We start from the raw sequence: 26,545 nt of genomic DNA, 5'->3' as shown, positions 1-26,545 counted from the left end.
CCGGCCTGGGGGAAGGGCCACGGGAGGTGGGCTGGCCGAGCTTGCCCAATTGGGGCCAGTCGGGGGCTGGCCAGCTGGGAGGAGGGGTTGCAGGAGGTTGGCCAGCTGTGGAATGCACTGACCACCAGGGGGCAGCTCCTGCATTGAGCGTCTGCCCTTTGGTGGTCAGTGTGCATCATAGCAACTGGTTGACTGGTTGTCTTGGTCATTCCAGTCGTTCCGGTCATTCGGTCGCTTAGGCTTTTATATACATAGATTTGTCTGCAAAAGAATGAGTAAATTTTTATTTGGTATTTTGGTTTTATTGTTTATTTGGCTAACTAGTGATTGAGGTGAAGGATGGTTAGGAGTGAGGGTTATACCAGAAATGGAATCTGAGTGAAAGGATTCTTAGAAATAAGAGGAAATGCTCCAATTTGGCTTTTATCATCTCCCTGTTCACCACTTTATAGAGTTTCTATGTCAAGTGTAGTTTGACATAGCTTTTATACTGCTTTCTGCCTTCCTCCCAGACTTTTGCTTTGGTTTCATTCTGTACCCTAGCCAAGTATATTCCTATTTCTAACATTGCTGGTATTTTGGTTAGATTAATTATTTGACTCCTTTGAAAGCATGCTGCTATTAAAATTTGATATATTGTCCATTTTGTTTTATATTAAACTGGTGGCCCGGTGCACGGATTCGTGCACATTGAAAGGAAATTAATTAGAAGAAATATTTTAATATCACTATTCATCCTTTCTCTATAATAGAAATGTCAACCAAATTCACAATTGACAATGACAGGTTGAAACACACATGTGCGATTGGCGCCATCAAGAGCTTTATATGTATCGCGCATGTGTGAGTCAACTTAGCCTTTTATATGTATAGAATAAACTTGCTTAATTACACCTGCTTTCTGATTTAGCTAAACTTTTTCCAGCCCAGTGAAGCACCCCAACTTCTCTTTCAGGTGATTGTCAGCAACACAGCAGTAAATATCAACACGAAGCAGATTGTTATTGTAGATCATGTAGGGAGAACAAAGGGTAAAATATTTAACTACAACAGACTATATTCTGCAGTGAGAAAACCTGAAGTCATTTTCAAGGTCCACCATTTCTTCTTTTCAGTCGGGTCAGGTTTCTAAACTTTCTAAATCTCCATTTTCTGGTTAATGAAAAGAACATAGGATTCTACCGAATCTCCTATCTACCTGCTCCAGGACTTCTGTGAGGATCAAATGAGATAAGGCATGGGAAAACGCTTCACAGACATTTGGTTAAAGTATAAAATGTTTGTACCAGGCTATAAAGCAAGTTGTGTTCCTGGGCTGAAGAAACTCCAAGGAGGCTTAGTCACTAGGGAGAGGAAGCTGGGCGTTGCTACGTGATGTCATTATCCGGCGCCCACAGCTAACCATTGCTGGGCTGAGCTGTGGGCCGGATTTTGCACTATGGGGTCTTGGCAGCGTTGGCTGCGATTTGGTGGGCTGTTGCTCCGGGGTGGTGGTGGGTCCTGTGTCCCACTTGGTTTGTCAGCACCAGGTCCATGGTGCCGTTTCTTTGTCAATGGCCAGTGTGTGTCAAGGCAGCACCTGAATTGAGCGTCTGCCTCCTGATGGTCAGTGTGCATCATAGCAACCAGTCGAATGGACAATTAGCATATGAGCCATATATATATATATATATATATATATATATATATATATATATATATATATATAGTTAGATAGATTTTGTAGATAGTACTGAGTTAAATTTTATACATGTTGAGATATATATATATAGTTAAATAGATAGATTTTGTAGATAGTACTGAGTTAAATTTTATACATGTTGAGAGCTTTAAAGTGCTGGCAATTTTTTCTTCTGAATATGGAGAGCATATACTTTAGACATGAAATAACTATGAAGAGTTTAAAGGAACAGACTGAAAATATTTTAGAATTCCTGTTTTGGTTCAAGGAGGAAGTTTTTAGTGCCTAATGTTAATAAGTTGAAATTTCTTTCTGTAGCATTGATTTTTCTTTTATGCTACTTTTAACACCCATCAAAGTTTGCAGTGATTTTTTTAGTGCTTTAATTATGTCATCATCTTATCACTCTCATTGCCTAATGATAACTGTCTCCTCTAAATTTTTGGTTTTTGTCTTTTTTTGACAAAGGCCTTTTTCAGTTGTTTGATGTCCTTAATGTAGCATTAGTTAAACATGAGCAGTTTGAGAAAGCTAAAACAAAGCAAAGCAGAGAAAGAGACTTAAAACTAAATTGTATCCTTAAGATAAAAGAAGATGGTACATCACTGGAACACTGCAGGAATCTCACAAAAAGTAATATTCAAGATCAAAAATAATTGTGGGAAATTAAAAATTGGTAGCAATTTAAGGCAACACAAATTAGGAAGATCAGTCTAGAAAGTAAACCAAAAATAAAAATCCTAAAGAGATAGAAAATAAGAGAAAACATAAGAAATCGATGAAGTAGGACAGAGGGTTCAGGTCCAGTACCTGAGAGAATAATTCCAGAGAGAGTAGATGAAATGAAGAAAATTAAATTTTTAGTGAAATACAAGCAATTTCTATCAGAATTGAATGAATCTTTAGTTTGCAAGTAAATAGACATACTTAACACGATGGATTTTTAATAAAAAAGCCATTCAGGAAATTTCAGAAAATAGGGATTAAAGAGAAGATCCTTAAAAAAAAAACCCCACCTTTTTTCGAGGCTGGGAAATCAGAATGCATTTGTGATTGGATTGTCAACAGTACCAGAGAAAGCTAGAAGACAACAGCAATTTATACCCAGACTGGCAGTAAGGGATGGGTAAAATGAGAGATCTTAATAAATTTACCTCCCCTGCACTCAGTCTTCAGAAGTTACTGGTAAATATGGGCTGCGCAAATGAAAGACTAAAAATTAATACTTAAATATATATTAAGTATGTTTTTAATGAAATTTTAAAAGTAAGATGCTCCCCCTCCCCCTTAAGTAATCTGTTTTATCTGTTTAGAATAAAAAAGTTTCTTTTGTACTACTAATGCATGGCAGGGTGGAGACTTAATAGTATTTCACACTGCAACTTGCAATTTATAATTCAATTTTAAACCATTTAACTGAGTCTGATATTTAAGTGTTCACTTTTATAGCTAAAAACCAACAGAACAGGTCAATAAAAGAATCAAATTATTTTTGCTTCAAAAAATGTTTCAAATCTTTAAAAAATAATTTTTTAACACTACTCTCATCGTACTTGTAAAATTCTCATATTCCAACATTTTCATATCTGGTTTTCACTATATTTTACTGCTTTTCAAAATTTTCAAAATTGTAATTCTTCTTACAATCAAATTTTAATTTTAATTCTAAAGGCAACGAGTTTGAAATCAGAGGATCTGTTTTAGAAATCTATCTTAGTCTTAAATTTAGGGGTGTTCATTCAGACTCATTACCTTTATTTAGGAAAGTGGTAGTAGTTCCTTACTAAATAAGTTTCCCAAAGACATGTTTTCACTAAGAGTGAACAACACTTGAATCAAGCAGGGTGTGTGGGGGGGCTTTTTTTGTCTGCTTTACTTGTTTGTTTGTTTACTTGTTTGTTTTAAGCCTTACCCCAGAATATGTTTTGTTTTGTTTTGTTTTTAAATATATATTTTTTTAATTTCAGAGAGGGAGGGAGATAGAAACATCAATGATGAGAGAGAATCATTGGTTGGCTGCCTTCTGCATGCCCCACACTGGGGATGGAGCCCACAATCCAGGCATGTGCCCTGACAGGGAATGGAACCGTGACCTCCTAGTTCATATCACTTAGCCGGGCCCAGGATATTTTTTCTATTGATTTTTTTGTCAGAGATACACATGGATTGGTTGCCTCCCATACATGCCCTTGACCAGGAATTGAACCCAAGATCCTCCAGTGTGTAGCCCATGTTCTAATCACTGAACAATGCCAGGTAGAGCTGAATCATGCGGTTTTATAGCTACTTTTCTAATTCCTGGGAGACAAAAAAAAAAGTAACAAAAATTGAGGTAGATTGGAATGGCCACCGAATATCTAAATCTGAATCATTAGTCATGCTTGCTCTGAGGTATTTCTTAAGTTTCAATAACCCATATAAGTGGTTTTGCTTTGATTATTGCTCTTTGTTTTCTGTTTTATTAAATCTTTTGGAAAAACAGTCTGATCAAACAGGTTTATGAAAAAGTAAATAAAATACTGAGGAACGAGAACTACAACTACTGAAAGAAATATCTACTCTGCTTCTTTTGCATAAACCTTTTTATAAAGCAGGGAGCTAGTATGTGTTAAAAGCCTGAATGTAAATGCAAATCTTTCTGTCTCCTAAACTTCTCAGCACACAAAAATTTCAATATAAGTAATTGATGGCATGTGGAAAAAGGAATCAATAAAAATTTTTAATGCATTACAAAATTAGATATTATTTTTGCCTATCAAATAAGCTAAGTTTTCTGAACTTGGTAATACTTAAATACCAAAAGCCCATATGTGGCTGTAGATATAACTCAGCCCTTTTAGAAAAGTCATACTACATAATCCTATAAATCATTCATGGCCACAGGTTGAAAGGAAATCATCCAGAATGTTCATTTGTTCAGAGCAGATTTGTTATAAAACAAATAATTTCTTTCCAATTTTTCTACATTTAACATATTATTTTTATAACTAGGGAGAATATTTCTTTCCTTATCTGATAGTTTGACATTAGGGAAATAATTCTAAATACAGAATAAAGGTTATCCAAAAATATTCCACAGCTTTATTTTTAGTAGTGAAAAACTAGAAACAAGTTAAATGTGCAGTCGAACAGAATGTGCAAATTAAGTGGTGATACTTCTAAGGGAAATAGTAAAATTAAAGAGATTGCATAGAAATGAAGAAAAAAGTTTACAACGTAGTAGGAAAAGCAGAATACAAAATTTTTAGATAGTATATAATGACAAGTATATATATTTTTAAAATACGTTTTTATTCATTTTAGAAAGAGAGGAAGGGAGAGGAATAGAGAGAGAGAAACATCGATGACAGAGAAATATTGATTGCCTCCTGTAAACAACTTGGGCATGTGTCCTGACCAGAATCAACCTGTAACTTCTTGGTTCGTGGTTTGTCGCTCAATGTGTGGGGCACATTTTTCCTCTAAAAATACAGCAAAATATCCCTGGCCAGGTGGCTCGGTTGATTGGAGTGTCATCTCCTGCACCAAAAGGTGTGTAATGTTTGATTTCTGGTGCCTGTGGGTTGATCTCCAGTTGGGGTGCGAATGGGAGGCAACCAGCCAGTCAGTATTTCTCTTTTTTTCTCTCTCTCCCCCTCCCCCTTCCCCTTTCCCTGCCTTTCCTCCCTCCCAAATACAGCCAAGTACCTGGAAGAAAATCTAATAGTTTTTATCAGCAATTATGTTTGGATATTATGATTCAAGTACTTTTTTTCCTTTATATACAGGGTGTGGCAAAAGTAGGTTTATAGTTGTTTGCGTGGAAAATACAGTCATTTATAAATAATAATACAAGAATAAACTCTGTGTTTCACGTTCTCATGACTGTAAACTTACTCTTGCCCCACTCCGTATATTTTCCAGATTTATTTAATCATGTACTGACTTTTTAAAAAGTGGTACTTTACTAACGTGAGGTAAAGTGATAGCTAATGTTTTCCTAAGCTGCCATTAGATAATACTCTGTTTATATTATCTGTTAAGTAGGGGGAGGACATTTTGATAATGATATTTTGTTAAAGTCCCATTTTCTTCTGTCCATTTAGATTGAACATGTTTGTATTATTTCTTAGATCTGAAACTCAGCACCGAGGCTCTGCTCCCCACTCTGAGAGTGATCCACCAGAACAGGAAGAGGAGATTCTTGGGTCTGATGATGATGAGCAGGAAGACCCCAATGATTATTGTAAAGGTAAGACTTTCTATAAGTAAGACATGATCCACGTATATTCAGTTTCTCATTTGAATGTTTGCTCAATCAGTGTAAAGTTTTGATGCTTTTTTTTTTCTTACTGTATCTTTAAAAAATTTCTCTTTATTGTTGAAAGTATTACAGGTGTCTGCATTTTTCTTTCTTTAAATATAGGAAAGAGTATTTCCTCTTAGTTTGACTCCATTTATTATTTTTATATTAAATCTGTTTTTATCTTTTATTCTCCTTAAAAATTATAGTGCATACTTAACCTTAGAAAACTTCAGACATATATTAAACAAAAAGAAAATAAAGACATCTTTAATGCTATCACCCAGAAATAACCAGTGATAAGATTTTATATGTAGACTTTTGCAAAACACCTTTTTATTACTTTTTTCTCATGATGATTGCTAAGGTAAGTTAAACTGGAATTATATGTACTTAAACTATGTCCTAAGATTGCCTGATAGCTTTTCTATTTCTTTTTGAGACTTTGCAGTATTCTTTGGTAGGGACTTAGAATGTATCTTACCATCTAGGAGAACCTGGGTCTTCTTATTTTCAGCAGGCAAAGATCGGTGTTAAAATAACTTGATTCCTGCCACTGTTGGAAGCCTTTTCAGGCCTTCCTGGGTTTTGTTGTCTTGTGTTTTAGAAAATCAAATCCTGTGTGTTTTTAAGTTAAGTAAATGGAATCCATTGATCTCCCTCTTAAAAAAAAAAAATAATAATCCTGAGACTGCAACTATAAATAGATTTAGATGTTTAGATAAATCTATTGTGATACATAACCTAATTTTTGTTTGAGGATGACTTATTTTATTTATTTTTTTTTCTTTTCTTTTTCTTTTTTTTTTTATGCCAAGCAACCTACATGGCTACTTTTTTTCGAGGATGACTTATTTTAAATAGCAAATGGTCTACAAAGCATCACTTGCTCCCTCTAAATCATTAATTTTATTCTCTAAGATCTTTTTTTGTAACATGAGCTCAATGATACTGTATGGCTGACTTGACTTAAATTTTTCTTGTTGAATTGATAGCGTAGAAGAAACCATTTTTATTTGATAAAAGGTATATAGATGTTGAAAATGGGATATATAAGATACCTTTTCATATACTTAAGTGAATGTTTCCCTCCTGTTATTTCTTCCAGGAGGTTACCATCTTGTGAAAATCGGAGATCTATTCAATGGGAGATATCATGTGATCCGAAAGTTGGGCTGGGGACACTTTTCAACAGTGTGGTTATCATGGGATATTCAGTAAGTTTTAGTAGTCCTGCAAAAGAATGAGTAAGGTGATAGCTAAATGTTTCTGATTTTCCAGAGCTCTTCCACCTTCAGTTTAACTCTGACTGATTTCTTGATCAGAATTTTGTTGTTGATAATCTTTGTGTTCTTGGGCAAATGACTTTCCTCTGGTGAAAAAGGCCTTAGAGACAAAAGATTAATTAAATTAGTGTCAAAAGGCACTTAGAACTCCCAAATTCAAAGCATTGCAACTATTACTAAAAGTATGGTATGTAATTTTATATTTTTTCTCACCAGAGTAAAGTTAAATTGATTTACAAAAAGACATATAATAGTAGTAATTACCTACCGTTTTGCTCCAAAATAACTTTTTAAACATCAAGTGCCTAGTCCTGGCCAGTTTTGCTCAGTGGATAGTGTTGGCTCATGGACTGATGGGTCCCAGGTTCAATTCCAATTAAGAGCACATACCTTGGTTGCAAGCTTGATCCCCAAACCTGGTCAAGGCACTTGTATGAGGCAACTGGCTGATGTATCTCTCTCACATGGGTATTTTCTCTCTCTTCTCTCCCACTCCTTTCTACTTCTCTCTAAAAAATTAGTGGAAAAATATCCTCGGGTGAGGATTAACAAAAAAATAAAATCATAAAATGTGTTAATAAAAAAGATAAAAACCAGGTGCCTATCCTATATAATAAAGAGATAATATGCAAATTGGCCATCACTCCAACACACAAAATGGCCACCACAAGATGGCCAGCAGGGGAGGGCAGTTGGGAGCGATCAGGCCTGCAGGGGAGGGCAGTTAGGGGTGCCCGGGCCAGCAGAGGAGGGTAGTTGGGGGCGGCCAGGCCTACAGGGAAGGACAGTTGGCAGGGGAGGGGGGGTGAACCCAGGCCTGCAGGGGAGGGCAGTTGGGGGGACCAGGCTGGCAAGGGAGGGAAGTTAGGGGTGACCAGGCCAGCAGGGGAGGGCAGTTGGGGGTGACCAGGTCTGCAGGGGGGGGCAGTTAGGGGCGACCAAGCCTGCAGGGGAGGGCAGTTGGGGTCAACCAGGCCGACAGGTGAAGGCAGTTAGGGGTGACCAGGCTGGCAAGTGAGGGCAGTTAGGGGTGACTGGGCCTGCAGGGGAGGACAGTTAGGGATAACCAGGCCGGCAGGGGAGGGCTGTTAGGGATGACCTGGCTGGCAGGGGAGGGCAGTTAGGGGCAATCGGGCCAGCAGGGGAGCAGTTAGGCATTGATCAGGCTGGCAGGTAGAAGCAGTTAAGAGCCAGTAGTCTTGGATTGTGAGAGGGATCCCAGATTGGAGAGGGTGTAGGCTGGGCTGAGGGACACACACACACACCCCCCCCCCCCCCCCATGCACAAATTTTGTGCACCGGGCCTCTAGTACTTGTATATAAGAATTTCTGGTACCAAGAAGTAACCAATCAGATGCAACCTTCTTATGCGACATGACCAATAAGATGCAACTCTGTTATATGAACTATATACTTGTTCAAGACAGGGCATGTACATTGGACAGCTATTGTCCATTTTTTTAATGTTATAGTCTTAAGAGGAAAGAGGTCAGTGCCCCTGACTAAATAGTTAAATATTTTATGTTTTAAAAGTTCTTGCAGCATACCAGTTGAAAATCGATGCCCTTTTTTTCTGCCGAGAGCCATTTGGATATTTATCACATCATTCTCCGGCCATACGAAATTATCAGCTTAAAAATTAGCCTGCTATTTTTGTCAAACATTTCATTAAATCACCCCTAATGTTTTGGCTGGGCCACACCAAATAATGGCCCACAGGTTGGACATTCTTTACCCTTGCCCTAAACCTATGTGAAATTTTCTTATATTTTCTTTTGGTAACAGATTTGCTCAGTCATAGTCTAAAACTATTCTCTACATAAAAATCAATTATCATGGGGTGTTTACCTAAAAGTGTACCACCTATCTTTGATGAGAACAGTAATTGCTATCTATGTACTTTTTTTTTTTTTTTTTTTTTTTTTTAGTTTGTTTTCACCCTACTTTTTCTTCTGGCTGGCTTCTTATAGGAAAGTATTATAGCTTTTAACCTTTTAGCTTTTGACAGGTAGACAAGATACTTAAGATTTGGTGGGGTTCCTCCCCTTATCCATTCCCTTTTTATGGTTTTCCTTGGGTTCAGGAAGACATTAAGAAGATAGATTTTAGCCCTGGCCGGTTTGGCTCAGTGGATAGAGCGTCGGCCTGCAGACTCAAGGGTCCCGGGTTCGATTCCGGTCAAGGGCATGTACCTTGGTTGCGGGCACATCCCCAGTAGGGGGTGTGCAGGAGGCAGCTGATCGATGTTTCTCTCTCATCGATGTTTCTGGCTCTCTATCCCTCTCCCTTTCTCTCTGTAAAAAATCAGTAAAATATATTTTAAAAAAAAAAGAAGATAGATTTTAATTTAGAAAAAATGTTTAGTTACTGCCATTACCCAAGAACAGATTTTCTTTCTATAAATTAAATCTGGCCAGTTAATTGCTGGGTACAAGTGATCTCTGTATTTGAATACAAGGAAACAATGAAATCAATATTTGTATTTTTGTCACTGCCTCCCATTATATCAAAATCTTAGCTTCCTAAAGTAAAGGAGGACATTTAGTCCTAACTGTCTATGTTTGTTTCTTAGGGGAAAGAAGTTTGTAGCCATGAAAGTAGTTAAAAGTGCTGAACATTATACGGAAACAGCACTAGATGAAATCCGGTTGCTGAAATCAGTGAGTATTATTAGATCATATGTGAACTGCAAAGTATTAAATAAAGTTTTATTGAATTAAGACATACAAAGTGTAAATTCTTTAGCATGGCTAATATTTACTATAAAGTTTCAGTATCTTTAAAGAAGTAGAGGAAGACAATAATATTTATACATTCTGTGCATGTGGTAGAGAACTGATAGAATATGCTCTCATGCCCTCATACACGTCGAATAAAAATGTTTATTGAATATGTTTTATGTGTCAGCACAAAGAATGTTTTTCTTTCCTACTAATGGTTAAAAGGAAAGTTGTGCTAATAATTAAATACCTATTTTAGGTTTTTAGATGTTATAAAAATAAACATTGTATTAATTCCTTTACACTTGGAAACTTAAGTACATTTAGCGAAAACTTGCTTTCAGTTTTATTAGAAAATTCCAATGTAGTAGAAGGAGCTTAAAGTCAGAGTTAGAAAACCTAGGTTTTAGGATCAGCTGTATCCCAGTATATCCTCCAAGTCATTTTCTTTCTTCTGAACTTTAAATGTTTCATTTCTAAGATGACGATGTTAGACCAGGAAGTACTTTCAAAGTACCAGTCTGTGACAAAAGAAGGAGGTTTGTGCCCAAAAGTAATTTACTGTATTGCTTCCTTCGTTGAGAAAGTTTTTCTTTGAACAAAAATATCAGCTTGAACAAACCATGTGGTTGTGCTGTGGTTGATTTGCATCCTGCCAAAGCTTAATTGCTTGTAGCCTGGTTACCAACAGTTAATTTGGGAATTGTACTTTGAGTAGAAAAATGGTCGATTTAGTATAATAACCTTTTTTGGATGCATTTCCTTTTGTGAATTAAGTTCTTTATTTTAGCTATTAAAATTTTAATATGTTTTTCTCATAAATTTGCTGTTTCTTGGAGTGATTAATCTTTTGTTATATTTGCTGCAGGTAGGCATTTGGCTTATTTCAGTGCTTTCCTGTTTTACTAAATACTGTCTTCCCCATTATAGGTGAGAAATTCAGACCCTAATGATCCAAATAAAGAAATGGTTGTTCAACTGCTAGATGACTTTAAAATATCAGGAGTTAACGGAACACGTATCCTTTTTAAAACCTATTGAAAAATAAATCATGAATTAACTTTATCCCAAAAAAGGAACCAGATTTGTATAAACACCATTGGTCTCTTTTCTGAAGGCAAACTAAAATAAAATTACTTTGTTTTATTATAAATTTCTGACCACAGATGTGAATCATATCTGTCTTTATATATTGTGATATTTCAGATTATTATTTTAGGCTTTCCCCCTTTTCAGCCCAATTAAGCTAAAGTGAAAATAACTTTTTTAGAAAATAGCCTTGTATTATTAAGAGGAGGTTCTATGATTTTTATCAGTTCAGAAATTTTAATGAAAGTAATTTTTCATGATAAATTCTGGGTAAACAATGAAGAGGTTGTGCGTGTAGTTTAATGTTTAGAATCTAAACTGGTGTGATTGTTCACATACTATCAATGAAAAAAACTGACTTGTTTTATGATTTTATCTGGATTCTTAGAATTTTATAGTTGGAGGGAAGCTCAGCTGATTTTCTTTATGAGTTAATTTCAGAGTGACATGCAGTGAACTAATTGAAAGGTTGTTGTAACAGCTATGTTAATAAAGGCCTATCAGATTTTTTTCAGAATAAATGATAGTGTCTCACTCGGATTGGAGAGTCTAAAACTGCCCATTCATAACCTATTTAAAAATGTAAAGAAAAGACATTTCATATATCATTCTGTTTCCCTGTATGTTTAGCTTCTCTTAACATTCTTTTTTGTTGTTGTTGTTGTTATTTATTTTTTTATTTTTTCACTTTGTTATTTATTTATTTTTATTATTTATTTTTAATTTCTTTATTGATTAAGGTATCACATATTTGTCCTCATCCCCCCATTCCCATCCCATACCCCTCCCCACGCATGCCCCCACACCCCCCCCCCCCCTCCTGTTGTCCTTAACCACTGGTTAGGCTCATATGCATGCACACAAGTCCTTTGGTTGATCTCTCCCCTTTACCCCCACCCTCCCCTACCTTCCCTCTGAGGCCCGACAGTCTGATGCATGCCTCCTTGTTTCTGGGTCTGTTCTTGTTCATCAGTCTATGTTGTTCATTATTTCCCCTAGATGAGTGAGATCATGTGCTATTAGAAATACACTTATAAGAACCGAAAATGAGAAAAGCAATAATGGTTATGCTGACAGGCAAATTAATCAGTCTGTAGTGAGTTTCTTCTTGGGCCAACAGTTCTTTTGAGACCCAATTTCAATGTCAAACAGTTCCTTATGTGTACATGTCAGCAATGACATTTCAGTTCTGAATGGTGGACAAATGGTGGTAATGCAGGTCCGACTCTCTCTGGTTTGGTCCTGGGCAACCTGCAGTGACGCACAGCTGCTAACTGCTAGTATGGCAAGGCGACGTCAGCGTCTTCCATCTCTGGACTGCTTCTCTTCTGTCTTCATGGCTGGAGTAGTCCTGTCAATTCCTCTCTGTTGCTGGAATCCACATGGTCTCGGAGTTATTTTCTGAAAATATACAATCATATTCTCGACCAAAAGTTAATTAAGGAATATTTTCTATAACTTTGACTTGAGATCCTATTTCATTTTTTGCCCAAATGATTTTAATCTGGCTTATTTTGACACCTTGTGTGTTTTTCATGGGTGTCTTGCTTTTAGCCTTACAATTAATTTTCTAAAGTATTAATTTTCTAGATGTAATTTACTTACAGGTTATTTTTCCTTACATGATATTCTTCTACTATCTCTCCTTTCTTGATTTAAATATTAGGAGGCTTTTGAAAATTTTATAATGTAGTCTTGATGGCTTTTAAATTTTAATTTTTTGCACTATAATATTACTGTTTTAGGTTCATTACATGGTGCGCAATTTTATCATGAGATGAACTACCAATAAAAATTTTAGTTAACGCTTTAGGAACACCTTTTTGTCCAGTACAATTAATTTTTCTAGCATATTCACTTGTTTCAACTAGCCAATTTAAATTTGCCTGAAAACTTGACTACTATTTTACTGTCAAATTTATTACTCTAACAACAATCTTATTTTACCCTGTAAATATTAGTGGAAAGAATTATTTGCCTTCTTGAGTAGGTCCTGAGCATTCTTGGTGGTAGGCTGGATTTAGATATCATAAACCCACTTCTCCACACCATGGGTACAAGACAACTCAAACAATTTCTCTTAACATTCTTAATTGCAAGCGATGATCTTTTTTTAAGGAGACAGACTACGTATGGCTCTGTAGTATCATGTGGACTATGGTAAGAGGTTTGAACAGAGAAGCAAAAAGAAAAGATGAGAAAGCAGAGAGAACAGGTGATATGAAAATATTTTATCTGTCATTCTGTAGTTAGTTGTGAGTTCTTTCCTTGAAGTGAAAATTATATGCCTGCTCTCTAAGGAAAACTTGTAAGAATCATCCCATTTCAAAACAGTATTTTGGGTCCATTGTGGTCACTTTTTAGTTGGCTTACTGTGTATGTGTGTGTTCAAATTAGTAGGAAGGCTAACAAAGAAATAAAAACATACACAGGATCTCATGATGGCCATTAATTGTTTCCCTATTATTTGATCTTGTCTTGTACCAGATTTCTTTACTAATTTGGGAAAGTTACAAATAAAACTATAGACATATTCTAATAATATCCTCTCCTCAGAAATGCTGGTTGACTTTATTTGACCCAAAGCTAGAAGACTTTTTGAAAATTATTGATTTGAATTTCAAATTCCAAGATATTTTCAAAACTTACCAGGTGGTTTCTCTGTAGCTTCTATTCATTTAGTCCCTATTTTATTCATTTCTTTGTCCTTAGCCATTTTCCTCTGCCTTTCCTCCTATTTGGCTCTCTTGGCTGCTGATTATCTGCTGCTAGAGATTGAAAAGGATAAAACTCAGAGCACTGAGTTAAGGGTTAATGGGTTAGTCTCCCGCCCCTCATCTCTTTTCACTGCGCAGACATACTTCATGAAATTATACATCTGCCTTCTTTTTCCCTGGAGTGGTAGCCTTTCTCATATCTATATATTCCATATATTTAAAAGCCTAAGCAACTGGTCAACCGGTTGCTATGATGCACGCTGACCATCAGGGGGAAGACGCTTAATGCAGGAGCTGCCTCCCGGTGGTCAATGCACTCCCACAGCCAACCTCCTGTGGCCAGCCAACCTCCCGGGGTTCCTCCCCTCCCCCCCCCCCCCTCCCCCCCCCCCGGCCAGCCAGCCCCCTTGCCCCCATCAGCCCTGATCGCCAGCCTGGCAGAGGGACCCCAACCATGCACGAATTTGTGCACCAGGCCTCTAGTTGAAATATAAAGAACCCTGAGCTAGAAAGTTAGTTATGTAGACTTCAGTATCAATTGGTTCATTCTACTTATATGGGTAGTGAGAGGAATGACTAAGAAGGAACAGCTGGTCTGTACATAATATGGACACTAGCCAGTGCATGTCATTTTTGGCCATCTATATCTTTAGGATACTTTTTTTCCCCCTAATATGTATTTTGCTAGCTCCTCTTGTTCAGAATGCACACTAAATGTGGCTCTTACTTCATTTAATAGCCTTTTGTATTTCTTTACACCATCTTCCCCAAAAATGTTTTTTCATATATCTTTTTGATATTTTATCCAATTATTTTTGTTTTCTAAGCTACCAAATATTTGGTCAATTTTATATCACTCCTTACAAATTAAAACAACATTGTTGCCAAATTGCAGTGCTTCTCTCAATAAATAAAATTTAAGATTGAAAACTAAGAATATAAGCAAATAAAAAATTCTGTTTCCTGCGTTTTTCTGTATCTGTGTATGTATCTTTATTGTTGAAAGTATTACCAGTGTCCTCCTTTTTACCCCATTAACCCCCTACCTCCCCACTCCAGCACTCTCACCAGGCCTTTACCGTACTATTGTCTGTGTCCATGGGTTATGTATATATGCATATAAATTCTTTGGTTAATTTTTTCCAGGCTCCCCTCTGAGAATTGTCAGTCTGTTGCATGCTTCCATGTCTCTGGGCCTATTTTGTTGGTTAGTTTATGTTGTTCGTTAGATTCCACATGTAAGTGAGATCATGTGATATTTGTCTTTCTCTGACTGCCTTATATCTCTTAGCATAATACTCTCCAGGTCCCTCCATGTTGTCTCAAAGGGTAAGAGGTTCTTTTTTTTACAACTGCATAGTATTCCATTGTGTAAATGTATCACAACTTCTTTATCCACTCAGCTACTGATGGACACTTGGGGCTGTTTCCAGATCTTAGCTATCCTATATAATAAAAGCCTAATATGCTAAGTGTCCAGTCCGTTCAATCAAAATGTAATATGCTAAGGCTGCTCAACCGCTCGCTGTGATGTGCACTGAGCACAAGGGGGCAGATACTCAACTGGTAGGTTACCTTGCTGCTGGGGTCCAGCTGATCGGGGACTGAGCGAGGTGGGCCAGACTGCCCTGGAGCCCTCCTACATCCCTCCCCGGCTCCTATCGTGCACCGGTGGGGTCCCTTGGCCTGGCCTGCGCCCTCTTGCAATCTGGGACCCCTTGGGGGATGTCAGAGAGCTGGTTTCTGCCCAATCCTGCAGGCCAGGTCAAGGGACCTCATGGTGCATGAATTAGTGCACCAGGCCTCTAGTTGTATATAACACTGCTATGAACATAGAGGTTTATATATTCTTTCTGGTTGATGTTTCGGGATTCTTCAAATCTCTTCCTAGAAGTGGGATCACGGGGTCAAATGGCAGTTCCATTTTTAATTTTTTTAAAGAAACTCCATACTGTTTTCCACAGTGGTTGTACCAGTCTGCATTCCCTCCAACAGTGTACTAGGGTTCCTTTTTCTCCACATCCTCACCAGCACTTGTTGACTTATTTATTTTATTTTTATTTTTATTTTTTTAATATATTTTATTGATTTTTTACAAAGAGGAAGGGAAAGGGATAGAGAGTTAGAAACATCAATCAGCTGCCTCCTTCACACCTCCCACTGGGGATGTGCCCGCAACCAAGGTACATGCCCTTGACCGGAATCGAACTTGGGACCTTCCAGTCCACAGTCCAGCGCTCTATCCACTGAGCCAAACCGGTTAGGGCTGTTGATTTATTGATAATAGCCATTCTGGAATGTGTGAGGTAGTACCTCATTGTCATTTTACTAGTAATTTGCATCTCTGATGATTAGTAACATTGAGCATTTTGTCATGTCTCTTGGCCATCTGTATGGAGAAATGTCTATTTAGGTCCCTTGTTCATTTTTTTTTTAATTAAGGTATTATATGTGTACATATCTTACCATTGTCCCCCCGACCCCATTCCCATACATGCCCTCACCCCCCCCCCCCAAGTTTTGCGTCCATTGGTTATGCTTATATGCATGCGTACAAGTCCTTCGGTTGATCTCTTATCTCCCCCACCTCTCCCTAAGTTTCCCCCTGTAATTTGACAGTCTATTGATGCTTTACTGTCTCTGTATCTATCTTTTTGTTCATCAGTTTATAATGTTCTTTATTATCCATAAATGAGTGAGATCATATGGTATTTTTCGTTCATTGACTGGCTTATTTCACTTAGCATAGTGTTCTCTAATTCCATCCAGGCTGCTGCAAATGATGATTATTCCTTCTTTTTTATGGCAGCATAGTATTCCATTGTGTAGATGTACCACAGTTTTCTGACCCAGTCATCTGCTGACGGGCACCTAGGCTGTTTCCAAATCTTAGCTATTGTAAATTGTGCTGCTATGAACATAGGGGTGCATATATCCTTTCTGATTGGTGTTTCTAGTTTCTTCGGATATATTCCCAGGAGTGGGATTACTGGGCTTGTCCATTTTTAAATTGAATTATTTGTCTTTTGTTGAGTTGTATGAGTACTTTATGAATTTTGGAAATTAACTCCTTATCAGATGTTTCATTGGCAAATATGCTCTCCCATACAGTGAATTCTCTTTTTATTTTGATGCTGGTTACAGAAGCTTTTTAGTTTGAGGTAGTCCTATTTATTTTTTCCTTTCTTTTGCTCTCACCGTAGAAAATGCTATGTGAGATGTCTGATATTATGCTGCCTGTGGTTTTACAACTTACATTTAAGTCTGTTATCCATTTTGAGTTCTTGTGTATGTTGTAAGTTAGTGATCTAGTTTCATTTTTTGGCATGTACCTGTCCAATGCAAAAAGAGACTGTCTTTACTCCATTGTATGCCCTTGCCTCCTTTGTCAAATATTAATTGAGTGTAATGGCTTGAGTTGATTTCTGGATTTTCTGTTCTGTTCCATTGATTTATATGCCTGTTCTTGTGCCAGTACCAGGCTGTTTAGATTACAGTAGCTTTGTGGTATAGTTTGAAACCTGTACTGTGATCCCTCTAACTTTGTTATTCTTTCTCAAAATTGCTGCAGCTTATTCAGGTTCTTTTTTGATTCCATATAAATTTGGAGTATTTGTTCTAGATCTATGAAATATGCCATTGGTGTTTTAATAGGGATTTCATTTAATCTATAGATTGCTTTGGGTAGTATGGACATTTTAATGATGTTAATTCTACCAATCCATGACTATGGTATATTCTTCCCCTTGTTTATATCTACTTCTATCTCTTTTATCAACATTCTGTAGTTTTTCAAGTACAGGTCTTTTACCTCCTTGTAACATTTATTCCTAAGTATCTTATTATTTTTGTTGAAATGGTAAATGGAATTGTTTTCTTAGTTTCTGAGAGTTCATTATTGGTGTATAAAAATGCCATTGATTTCTGTGTGTAGGTAGATAGGAGACTCGGCAGAATCCTATTTTCTTTACATTACCCAGAAAAAGGAGATTTAGAAAGTTTAGAAACTTGACCCAACCGAAAAGAAGTAAGAAATGGTGGACCTTGAAAATGACTTCAGGTTTTCTCACTGCGCAGAATATAGTCCAACACTGCTACAGTTATATATTTTACACTTATTTCTCTCTGGTTGATCTACAATAATAATCTGCTTCATGGTGATATTTACTGCTGTGTTGCTGACAATTACCTGAAAGAGAAGTTGGGGTGCTTCACTGGGCTGGAAAAAGTTTAGCTAAATCAGAAAGCAGGTCTAAGTAAGCAAGTTTATCTTTATACATAAAGCTCTCACTGGCGCCTATTGCACACGTGTATTTTAATCTGTCATTGTCGATTGTGAATTTGGTTGACACTTCTATTATAGAGAAAGGGCGAATAGTGATACTAAAATATTTCTTCTAATTTCCTTTCAATGTGCATGAATCCGTGCAGGACACTAGTGTGAAGAAGAGTGGTGACAGCAAGCAACCCTGTCTTGTTCCTGTTCTTAGGGGAAATGCTTTTAGTTTTTGCCCATTGAGTATGATGTTGACTATAGGTTTGTCATATATGGCCTTTATGGTGTTGAGGTATGATCCCTCTATTCCCACTTTGTAGAGAGTTTTTATCAAAAATGTGTGTTGGGCCAAGCTGGTATGGCTCAGTAGTTGAACTTCAAACTATGAAGCAAGAGGTCATAGTTTCATTCCTGGTCAGGGCACATGCCCAGATTGCAGGCTCAATCCCCAGTGAGGGCCATGCAGGAGGCAGCCCATCAGTGATTCTCTTTCATCATTGATGTTTCTATCTCTCTTTCCCTTTCCCTTCCTCTCTCTGAAATCAATAAAAATTTATCTTTTTAATGTGTGTTTGATTTTGTGGAATGATTTTTCTGTGTCTTTTGATATGATCATGTGATGTTTGTCTTTCAGTTTGCTTATGTGATGTATCACACTTACTGATTTGTGAATATTGTATCAGTTTTGTATCCCTGGAATAAATCCCACTTGGTCATGGTGTATGATCTTTTTCATATATTGCTGGATCCGATTTGCTAATATTTTGTTGAGGATTTTAGCATCTATGTTTGTTCATCAGGGATATTAGGGATATTGGCCTGTAATTCTCTTTATAGTGTCTTCTTTATCTGGTTTTGGAATTAGGGTAATGCTTGCCTCATAAAAAGATTCAATGTGTTCCTTCCTCTTGGATTTTTTGGAATAGTTTGATGAGGACAGGTGTTCTTTGACTATTTGGTAAAACTCTGCTGTGAAGCCAACCGGGCCTCGACTTTTGTTTGGTGGGAGTTTTTGTGGAGGTTTTTAATTATGGAGAGGTTTTTTGTGGGATTTTATTGATATTTTTTCTTTTTTTATAGAGAGAGGAAGGGAGAGAAAGAGAAACATCGATGCGTGAGAATTACGGATTGGCTGCGTCATGCGTGCTCCCCACTGGGGACTGAGCCTGCAACCCAGGCATGTGCCCTGACCAGAAATCAAAGTGGCAGTCTCTTAGTGCATGGGATGAGCCACACTGGATGGGTTGGGAGTTGTTTTTTATTGAACTGCTTCAGTGTCATTAGTTGTTACCAGCCTATTAAGGTTTTCTGATTCTTCCTGACTCAGTTTTAGAAGATCATATTTTTATAGAAATTTGTCCATTTCATCCAGGTTGTCCAACTTGTTTGCATATAGTTTTACAGTATTTTTTTTTTATTTACGAACCTCTGTATTTCTGTTGTTACTTGCGTTTTATTTATTTGGGTCCTCTTGCGTTTTATTTATTTGGGTCCTCTCTGTTTTTTGATGAGTCTTGCTAAGGGTTCATTAATCTTGTTTATCTTTTCAAAAAACCAGCTCTTGGATTCATTGATCTTTTATATTGTTTCTATAGTCTGTCATTTATTTCCACTCTGAACTTTATTATTTCCTCCCTTCTACTTACTCTGGGGTTTTTTTTATTCTTCTCTTTCTAACTCTTTAAGTTGTAAGGTTAAATAGTTTTTTAGAAATTTTTTTTTATTTCTTGAGATAGGCTTGTAACTTCCCTCTCAATACTGCTTTGGTGTGTCCCATAGATACTGGGTTGTTTGGTATTCATTTTCATTTGTTTCCAGGAATTTTTTTTATTTCTTACTTGATCTCATTGGTAACCCAGTCATTGTTTAATAACATGCTTTTTAGCCTCCATGTGTTTGAATGTTTTGGGGTGTTTTTATTGTAGTTGATGTCTATTATCATGCCATTGTGATCCAAGAAGATGCTTGATATGATTTCAGTCTTCGTAAACTTGGATAGATTTAGTTTGTGTCCTAACATGTGGTTTATCTTTGAAAATGTCCCTTGTGCACTTGAGAAGAGTGTATATTCTGCAGCTTTGTGGTGAAATGTTCAGTAAATGTCAATAAATCCATGTGATCTCCCACCAAACAAAAGCCCAGGCCCGGATAGCTTCATAGCAGAGTTTTACCAGAGTTTGTCATTTAGGGCCACTGTTTCCTTGTTGATTTTTTTGTCTAGAACAGTGGTCGGCAAACCGCGGCTCGCGAGCCATATGCAGCTCGCGAGCCGCGGTTTGCCGCTCTGTTGACTAATGAGTTTGCCGACCCCTGTCATATACTACCCTTTACCTCTTTGCACACAATATGCCACAATTGCCTAATCCTCACAGCTTCCAACTACACGGTAACATTTAATCTAGTCAGTGGTCGGCAAACTCATTAGTCAACAGAGTGGCAAACCGCGGCTCTCGAGCCACATGTGGCTCACGAGCTGCAGTTTGCCGACCACTGGTTTAGAAGGTCTATCCAATGATGTCAGTGGGGTGTTAGAAAGTCCCGTACTATGATTGTATCACTGTTGATCTCTCCCTTCAAGTATTCCAGAAGTTGTTTATTGGGTATTTTTTATTAGGTGCATATATGTTTATCACAGATGTATCCTCTTGTTCTATAGATCCTTTTAGTATTATGAAGTAGCCTTAATTGTCCTTTGTTACGGACTTCATTTTGAAGTCCTATTTGTCAGATACGAGTATTGCTACCACAGCTTATTTTTCCCATTTGTATGAAAATGTTTTTTCCATCCCTTCACTTTTATCCTGTGTCTTTTGTTCTAAGGTGTAGATAGCATATATATGGGTCATGTTTTCTTATCCATTCAGCTACCCTACGTCTTTCTTTTGATTGAAGCATTTAAGGCATTTAAATTATTTAAACCTATTATTGATAGGTGCTTATTTAAAATGACATTTAAAATTTTTTTAAATATATTTTTATTGATTTCAGAGAGGAAGAGAGTAGGAGGGAGACACTCTCTTCCTCTCTGCACTACTCCTGCTGGGGAGCCTGCAATTTTAGCATGTGCCCTGACCAAGAATTGAACCATGACCTCCTGGTTCATAGGTCCATGCTCAACCACTGAGCCATGCCGGCCGGGTGCCATTTTAATTCTTTATGCCTTTGTTCTTCTTTCTCTATTTCTTCTTACAACAGTCCCTTTAGCATTTCTTACAGTGCTGGTTTGGTGATGATAAGTTTCTTTAGCCTTTTTGTGTGAGTGTCCGCAAAGCTCTCTTATTTCACCTTCAATTTGAATGATAGCCTTTCTTGATAAAGTAGTCTTGGATACAGTCGCTTGCTTTTCATTATTTTGTATACGACCTGCCACAATTCCCCTCTGGCCTAAAGTGTTTCTATTGAGAAATCAGCTGACAGTCTAATGGTAATTTTCTTATAGGTAATTTTGTGTCTCTCATCTTGCAGCTTTAAGATTCTTTGTCTTTATTTGCCATTTATGATGTGTCTTGGTGTGGGTCTTTTTAGATTCATCTTTATTGGGACTTTCTGTGTTCCTTGGCCCTGTGTGACTTTTCCTTCACCAGGTCAGGGAAGTTGTCTGTCATTAGTTCTTCAGATTCTCTATTCCTTACTCAGATTCTTCTCCTTGTGGTACTCCTCTGATGTGAATGTTGTTACATTTCATATTGTCCCAAAGCTCCCTTAAACTCATGCTTTTTAATTTTTCTTTTCAGTTGCTGCTCTGAATGGGTATTTTTTCCTATCTTGTCTTCTAATTCACTGATTCAATCCTCCACTTCTTCTAGCCTACTGTTGATTCCTTACAGGGTATTCTTTCTTTTAGCTATGTCATTCTTTATTTCCGATTGATTTTTAATTATGGTTTCTACCTTTTTTTTTTTTTTTTAATGCTGGTATAGTTCTCAATAAGTTCCATACTGTTCTCCTTAAGTTGCTTGTAGTTCTTACTAAGCTCTTTGAGCACCCTTATAACCATTACTTTGGATTCTTATCTGACAAATTGCTTGCCTCCATTTCATTTAGTTCCTTTTCTATGATTCCGTCTTTATTTTCATTTGTGGGTTGTTTCTTTGTCTCCCCATGTTCCTGTCCCTTTGTATTTTTTTCTAGGTATTAGGTCAAACTGCTATGCCTCCAGTCTTCATGGGGTGGCCTTATGTAGTAAGTGTTTTGTGGGACCCAGTGGTGCAGTATCTTGGATCTCCTGAAAATACCATTCCATAGTGGAGGGCTCCCTCTTCACTCTCGACCTACTGCCTATGGAGGCTGGGTCAGTCCCTCTCGCAGCTTTGCCCTTCCTATCAGTTTCCAGGTGTTTTGTGTCCTTTCTTGATATGTCTCCTCCTCAGCTGGACCTCAGTTGGTAATTCCAGGTGAATGTTCTCCAATGTATTTCCAGCCTGGCCCTGGTAGGAGATCCAAGAAAGGTCTGCATATTTGGTAGCCATCTTTGCGTATGTATTTGTTTTTAAGCAGTTTGCACTTAAAAAAATTTTTCTTTTATTGATTTCACAGAGGAAGGGAGAGGGAGAGAGAGATAGAAACATCAATGATGGGAGAGAATCATCAGTTGGCTACCGCCTACATGCCCCCCCACTACTGGGGATTGAGCCCACAACCCAGGCATATGCCCTGACCAGGAATCGAATGTCTTGGGGTCAGCGCTCAACCACTGAACCCCACAGGGCTGGGCAAGCCATCTACACTTTAAAAAATTCTGTTTTGATGTATTTTACATATACAAAAATAGAATAGTTTAATGAATCCCCACAGATCTATTACCCATTTCAGGCATTATCAACTGAGAGCCAATATTGTTTTATCTCTACCTCCTGATAATTTTGTGACCAATATTAGATATATTCTTTCATCCATAATTGTTTTTAGAATATATGTCCAAAAGACAAGGACTCTTAAAATACAACTTTAACACAATTATTATATCTAAAAATAATTGGGCATTGACCTATGAACCAGGTCACAATTTGATTCCCAGTCAGGGCATGGGTTGTCGGCTCAATCCCCAGTAGGGGGGCATGCAGGAGGCAGCTAATCAATCATTCTCTCATTGATGTTTCTATCTCTCTCTCTCCCTTCATATCTGAAATCAATAAAAAGTATTATTTTAAAAATTGGGACCAATTTCTTTGTAATCCGGTATCAGTCAATGTTTCAGTCTCTCTAAATGTCTCATATTTTTTCTTTTTCTTATTTGAGTCAGGATTCACATAATATCTTGACAGTTTTTTATAATTTGTCACATCAAGATGTTTCAGATTCATTTTGTACATTTCTTGTCCAAATCTGGAACCACCCATTTTTCTAAGCCCTAACTCCTTTTATAGTGGGAAATGGCAAATAGAATCTAAGCACTAGGAATGTACTTTGACACTGGATTGATCACTGCTGTTACTTTTATAATTTTTTTATCTATTGTAAAGAGCAAAACCTTCATTTGTTGTCCTTTTTTGGGGGGTCACTTCAAGTTGCCCCTGCAGCTTACACTTGTGGGTATCAGTTGGTTTGTATTTATTTCTGTTTTTCACTTTGCATAGTTTCTTTTGCTATGCCTTCAAGTTCACTAATCTTATTCTGCAGTGCCTTATCTGCCATTGATTCCATCCAGCATGTTTTCATCTCAGAAGTTCTATTTGGGTCTCTCCTTTTATATCTTCTATGTCTACGCTTTTCAATATATAGAATACAGTTATCATTTTTAATGTTCTTGTCTGTTAATCCTGATTTCTGTTACAGTTCTGGGTCAGTTTGCTGCCTGGTAATCTTTGAGACATTATGATTTTTATTTATTTATTTATTTATTTATTTATTTATTTACCATCTTGGCTGCCGATTTTTTTTTTAAGAGCCTCTTTCTTTTTCTTTCTTTATTTTTTAATATATTTTTATTTCAGAGAGGAAGGGAGAGGGAGAGATAGAAACATCAATGATGAGAGAGAACCATCGGCTGCCTCCTGCACGCCCCCTACTAGGGATCGAGCCCACAACCTGGGCATGTTCCCTTGGCTGGAATCGAACCCATGACCCTTCAGTCTGCAAGCCGACACACTATCCATTGAGCCAAACTGGCTAGGTCTGTCGAATGTTTTTTATTGTTATAAATCTTGAGCTTTGTTCTGGGGAGCAATTATTTTACTTGGAAATAGTTTGATCCTTTTCAGATTTTACTTTTATGACTTGTTAGATGGATCCAGAGCAGTGTTCAGTCTTGGGCTATGACATATAATACTATATTAGTTTTGGATATACAATATAATGATAATATGCAGAACAGTATCATCTTATCACTAGAAGTTTGTACCTTTTGACCACCTTCACTTATTTCCTCTACCCTCATCTCTGGCAACAATCAATCTGTTCTCCTTATCTATAAGTTTGGGGAGTGTTTGTTTTTTAGATTCCACATATGATTGATATCTAGTATTTGTCTCTCTGTCTGACACTTTTCACTTAGCATAATGCCCTCAAGGCCTGTTCATGTTGTCACAAATGGCAGGATTTCCTTCTTTTTTATGGCTGAATAATATTCCATTGTGTATATGTACCACCTCTTCTTTATCCACTCATCCAGTTCATCCCTCAATGAACATTTAGGTTGTTACCGTGTCTTGGCTGTTGTAAATAATGCTGCAATGACATGGGCTTCCAGATACCTCTTTGGCATGGTGTTTTCCTTTCCTTCAGATAAAGCTCAGAAATGGAACTTCTAGATCATATGGTAATTCTGTTTTTAATTTTTTGAAGAAATTCCATGTTGTTTTCCATAGTGGCTGCATCAACAGCGCACAAGAGTTCTCTTTGCTTCACATTCTTACCAACACTTACCTCTTATCTATTTCATAATAACAGGTGTGTGGTAATGTCTCATTGTGGTTTGGATTTGCATTTCCCTTATTATTGTACCTGTTGGCCATCATTTTGTCATCTGAAAATTTTTCTGTTCAGACTTTCTGCTCACTTTTTAATTGGATTGGGGTTTTTTCTATTGAGTTATGTAACTTGTTTATATATTTTGTTGAGAGAGAGTGAGAGAAACATCCATTTGTTTTTCCACTTATTTATGCATTCAAATTGGTTGATTCTTGAATGTGCCCTGACCAGTGATTGAACCTGCAACCTTGGCATATCGGGACAATGCTCAAACCAACTGAGCTACCCAGCCAGGACAACTTATTTATATATTTTAGATATTGTCCTCTTAATCTGATACTAGTTTGAAAATATTTTCTCCCCTTTCATTGGTCGCTTTTGCATTTAGTTGATGGTTTCCTTTGCTGTGCAGATTTTTTGTTGGATATAGTCCCACGTGTTTATTTTTGCTTTTGTTGCCTTTGCTTTTGATGTCAAATCCAAAAAAATCTTTGCCGAGACCAATGTCAAAGAGCTATCCCCTATATTTTCTTCTAGGAGTTTTATGGTTTTAGGTCTTACGGTTAAGGTTTCAATTATTTTAAGTTGATTTTGGGTTCAGTGGTCTTTGCATGTAGCTGTCCAGTTTTCCCAACACCGTGTATTGAAGAGACTTTCCTTTCCCCATTGTATAATCTTGGCTATTCTGTCGTAAATTAATTGACCATATATGTGAGGTTTCATTTCTGGCCCATGAGTATGACTGAATTTTTCTAGTCTTTTTAATGAGAGCACACACTGTTGGTGCCCCAGGGAATGCTGGGCACTATTTCCTCTAATCCTTCCAGGTGTTTCCTGTCTGCCTCTAGTAGTTTCCTCATATACCTATTCTGATTAATACACTGCTAAATACTTGAGGGGATCCCTCTACAATCTCCAGGCTTCTCTTTTTCTGCAACTCTCTCCTCTCTGGTATCTTGTTCTGTGGACAATAGCTACCTTAGTCTCTCAAGACTCAGCTCCATATGTTTAACTTAAGGGGTCTGCCTGGAAAAATCTCGAGGCAGTAAGATGTAACAACCGTAGGCTTCAGCTCATTTATTTGCCTTCTCTCAGAGACCATTGACATCATTGACTTCATTGCCTGATGTCCGGGGTCTTAAAATCTGTTATTTTATGTATTTTGTCTGCTTTTGTTGTCATTTCAAGCAAGAGGGTAAATCCAGTTCCTGTTACTCCATCTTGGCTGAAACAGAAGTTTCTAGTTGTACGTTTAACTCCAACCAGTTTTCCAAAGTAATAGTACTATTTTGCATTTCTACTAACTTAATATGAGAGTTTTAATTGCTCCACATTCTCACCTACATTTGGTTATGTTAGTCTTTATTTTAGTCATTCTAGTGAGTTTGAATGGTATCTTTCTGTAATTTTGAATTCTGTTTCTCTGAGGTAGTCATGTCCCTTTAATTTTTAATTTAGAATACTTCTCACAGCATTAATTTTTTTATTCATTTTTCCAAAGAATCCAGGCCAGTTGTTTTGTCCCTTAATTTGGATTTGTCTAATTGTTTCCTCATAGTTAAATTGAGGTTAAATCTTTGTCAGG

The 26,545-nt window shown here is 37.2% G+C and overlaps 1 protein-coding gene across 2 annotated transcripts in view; it reads left to right on the top strand.

Annotated features, from left to right (window-relative positions):
- SRPK1 (SRSF protein kinase 1) overlaps nucleotides 1-26,545 on the top strand; it is a 90,975-nt gene that overhangs the window by 35,014 nt on the left and 29,416 nt on the right. For both annotated transcript variants that reach the window (XM_028161237.2, XM_028161236.2), the window contains exons 3-6: nucleotides 5,794-5,912; nucleotides 7,072-7,180; nucleotides 9,822-9,909; nucleotides 10,900-10,987. In XM_028161237.2, coding sequence (XP_028017038.1) covers nucleotides 5,794-5,912; nucleotides 7,072-7,180; nucleotides 9,822-9,909; nucleotides 10,900-10,987 — 404 coding nt within the window. The remainder of the gene's footprint in view (nucleotides 1-5,793; nucleotides 5,913-7,071; nucleotides 7,181-9,821; nucleotides 9,910-10,899; nucleotides 10,988-26,545) is intronic.

Source organism: Eptesicus fuscus, chromosome 10, assembly GCF_027574615.1.
Source record: "Eptesicus fuscus isolate TK198812 chromosome 10, DD_ASM_mEF_20220401, whole genome shotgun sequence".
In the NCBI taxonomy this organism is placed as follows: domain Eukaryota; kingdom Metazoa; phylum Chordata; class Mammalia; order Chiroptera; family Vespertilionidae; genus Eptesicus; species Eptesicus fuscus.
The sequence above is the reverse complement of the archived record's forward strand: the minus strand, read 5'-3'. Positions and strand labels throughout refer to the sequence as shown.